A 3,404-nucleotide genomic window follows, 5' to 3' on the forward strand; every position below is an offset into this window, starting at 1 on the left:
GTGAGCAGGGGTGTGGAATCACACAGGGCCTCCGTGGTGGACGGGAGACTGAGATTGGAAGTGATGGGCTGGGTTGGAGGGAGGGAGGGAGGGGGGCCTGCGGAGCCCGGAGCTCCTGTCTGGAGCTGACAGCGACAAAACTCAAGCCAACACCCCCGCACGCCCGGGCCACCGCAGCCCTCTCTGACACTCGCACAGGGACACTCACTCACCAACGCTCTCTCTTCTAGCGCTCTCTCTCTCTTCCTCTACCTGTCTCTCTCTCTCACCAGAGCTCTCTCTTGTAGCGCTCTCTCTCTCTTCCTCTCCCTGTCTCTCTCTCTCACCAGAGCTCTCTCGTAGCGCTCTCTCTCTCTTCCTCTCCCTGTCTCTCTCTCTCACCAGCGCTCTCTCTTCTAGCGCTCTCTCTCTCTTCCTCTCCCTGTCTCTCTCTCTCACCAGAGCTCTCTCTTCTAGCGCTCTCTCTCTTCCTCTCCCTGTCTCTCTCTCTCACCAGAGCTCTCTCGTAGCGCTCTCTCTCTCTTCCTCTCCCTGTCTCTCTCTCTCACCAGAGCTCTCTCGTAGCGCTCTCTCTCTCTTCCTCTCCCTGTCTCTCTCTCTCACCAGAGCTCTCTCGTAGCGCTCTCTCTCTCTTCCTCTCCCTGTCTCTCTCTCTCACCAGAGCTCTCTCGTAGCGCTCTCTCTCTCTTCCTCTCCCTGTCTCTCTCTCTCACCAGAGCTCTCTCGTAGCGCTCTCTCTCTCTTCCTCTCCCTGTCTTTCTCTCTCATTCTTTCTATTTCTCTTTCTCTGTTATCTGTTCTTCCTCCATCTGTCTCTCTTTCTCTCTTGCTGTATTCTCTCTTTCCGTCTTCCTCTCCCTCTCTTTCTCTCTCTTTCTCTCTCTCTTTGTCTCACGTCTTCACAGGCTACCTTACCTGTCAGACTATCTTCCCAGTGTTTACTGCATGCCTGATAATGGATTTGGCGTCTAACTAACCACTGACTACTAAAGCCTTCTGTTTCAACTGCCCTGCCATGTTTTTACCCAGCCAGTGCACTGCAACAGTTGATTTAGATGCTCCACTCGAGAGGTGTGCTGCATTGGAGATCTTCTGTGTGTGTGTATGTGTGTGTGTGTGTGTGTGTGTGTGTGTGTGTGTGTGTGTGTGTGTGTGTGTGTGTGTGGGTTTCTCTCTTTCACTCATTCTCTCTCTCTTTCTCTCTATATATCTGCAGCACTCATATCTGCCGGCTGCTGCAGCACCAACTGCAGAAATGTCAAGATGTGGGACAGGTGAGTTTGTGTGCAAATGTCTGCCTGTGTGTGTGTGTGTGTGTGTGTGTGTGTGTGTGTGTGTGTGTGTGTGTGTGTGTGCGTGCGTGCGTGCGTGTGTGCGTGTGCGTGTGCGTGTGCGTGTGTGTGTGTTTGTGTGTGTGTAGCGGTGAAGATGTAGAGGTGACTCCACTTGTGTACCGGTCTTCTTCTTTGGGCAGCTATAGCAAGAGCAGAAAATCGCCGTGTAAATATTTAATGGATCAGAGGCAGAGAATGCCTCCCCAGGGAAACCCTGGCTCCCCAAACAAGAGTTCCCCCTCTGCTCTGGGTGCTGGGTCCTCCTCACTCCGTTCTCCCGCTGTTCTTAACTTGTCCTGTTCTGTCTGTTCAATTTTGGCACGCAACTGTGTGTGTCTGTTTATGTGTGTGTGTGTGTGTGTGTGTGTGTGTGTGTGTTTGTGTGTGTGTTTGTGTGTTTGTGTGTTTGTGTGTGTGAAGGTAGCCTGCATTAGCAATGAGAAATGAGAGTCTCTCCATGTCTCATTTTACCTGGGTTACTAATCCAATCTCTCTCTCCCTCTCCCTCTCCCTCTCCCTCTCCCTCTCCCTCTCCCTCTCCCTCTCCCTCTCCCTCTCTCTCTCTCTCTCTCTCTCTCTTCCTCTCTCTCTCTCTTTCTCTCTCTCTCTCTCTCTCTTCCTCCCTCTGTAGCTTTGATGCCTCCTCTTGACCACGTCTTTGCTTGGAGGTGTTCGAGGGGTCATGTGCTTTAGGGGCCCCAGGCTGCCATACCGAGACAACTCTGCCAAACCTCTCTCTCTCCTGCCTCTGTGACCCCGTGACCCCGTGACTTTTCACCCCAAAGGGCCACACCCATATCCTGGCTCTGGCTCTCCTGCTCCTCCATCCACAGCCCTCCAATCATGTCATAGGGCCATGATGGCCCCTCAGATCTGACTGCCTGCGTATCGTATGGAGGAAGAGGTGGAGCTGCAGACTGACGTGGGATGCACAATGCAGGGCTTAGGCCCAGAGACTGGCACAAAGGTCACCAGTTGGAAGCTGAGAGAGGAAAGAAGATGAACACGCTCTGGACGCCAACCCCCCAATCATGGACAGAGCACACCTCACACACACACACACACACACACACACACACACACACACACACACACACACACACACACACACACAATAGATTCTCCTCATGTATTGCACTTGGTGCATACTCTCTCTACTTTTTTCTCACTCTCTCTCTCTCATTCTCTCTCTTTGGTCATTCAGATCTTCCTCTCTCTCTTTGTCTCACACACATTCTCTGTATCTCTTCCTTCCTTCCTTCCTTCCTTCCTTCCTACTCTCTGCTAGTCCCTCTCTGCAGGTGACGTAACAGGCAGATTTCTCTCTCTCTTTCTCTCTCTCTCTCTCTCTCTCTCTCTCTCGCTGTCTCTCCTGGTGAGACAGTAGCACAATGGACTGTTCTCAGGGTTGTGTTAGTACTGTATGCGCTCTGGACAGACGTCTTTACCAAAGGTAAAGGGAAAGACCTCATCAAGCCATCTCTCATTCCATTGCTGGAGGACCATGACGAAGTGTTGGTGTGATAAAAGATAGAAGCCCGTCTGCGTCTTGTGTCACCCCCCCCCCCCCCCCCTCCCCAAGACAGCCCTTGACCTATACTATAGCAAAGCTGAATGTTTGTGTTTTTTTTTTTTTAACCCAGTTGACAAGAAACGTGGCAAGTGACTTTGTAGCACACTGTGCCTCTTGCAAAGAAAACAACACACAAAAAAAGAGATGCATTTTGCAACCGACTCAGTGTGTGTGTGTGTGTGTGTGTGTGTGAGAGAGTTAGTGAGCGACTGTGTGTCTGTGTAGGAGAGTGAGTGAGTGTGTTTCTCTGTATGTTTGTGCATGTTGCTGTATGTCTGTATGTCTGTATGTCTGTATGTCTGTGTGACTGTGTGTGTGTGTGTGTTTGTGTGAGAGAGTGTGTGTCTGTGTGTGTGTGTGTGTGTGTGTGTGTGTGTGTGTGTGTGTGTGTGTGTGTGTGTGTGTGTGTGTGTGTGTGTGTGTGTGTGTGTGTGTGTGTTAATCTCAGTTTTGTATTACTCTCCCCTCTCAACTCCCCGGGCTCCTTTATATTTACG

General features: G+C 51.2%; 1 protein-coding gene across 1 annotated transcript in view; it reads left to right on the plus strand.

Annotated features, from left to right (window-relative positions):
- The window catches only part of ccdc85al (coiled-coil domain containing 85A, like), a gene marked incomplete at both ends in the record, with an annotated part of 26,961 nt that extends 25,683 nt beyond the window's left edge, over nt 1-1,278 (plus strand). The window contains one exon of the mRNA XM_080832052.1: nt 1,217-1,278. Coding sequence (XP_080688178.1) covers nt 1,217-1,278 — 62 coding nt within the window. The remainder of the gene's footprint in view (nt 1-1,216) is intronic.
- Nucleotides 1,279-3,404: the final 2,126 nt, after the last annotated feature.

The sequence above is a fragment of the Sprattus sprattus genome (genome assembly GCF_963457725.1).
Source record: "Sprattus sprattus genome assembly, chromosome: 1".
In the NCBI taxonomy this organism is placed as follows: Eukaryota; Metazoa; Chordata; class Actinopteri; order Clupeiformes; family Clupeidae; genus Sprattus; species Sprattus sprattus.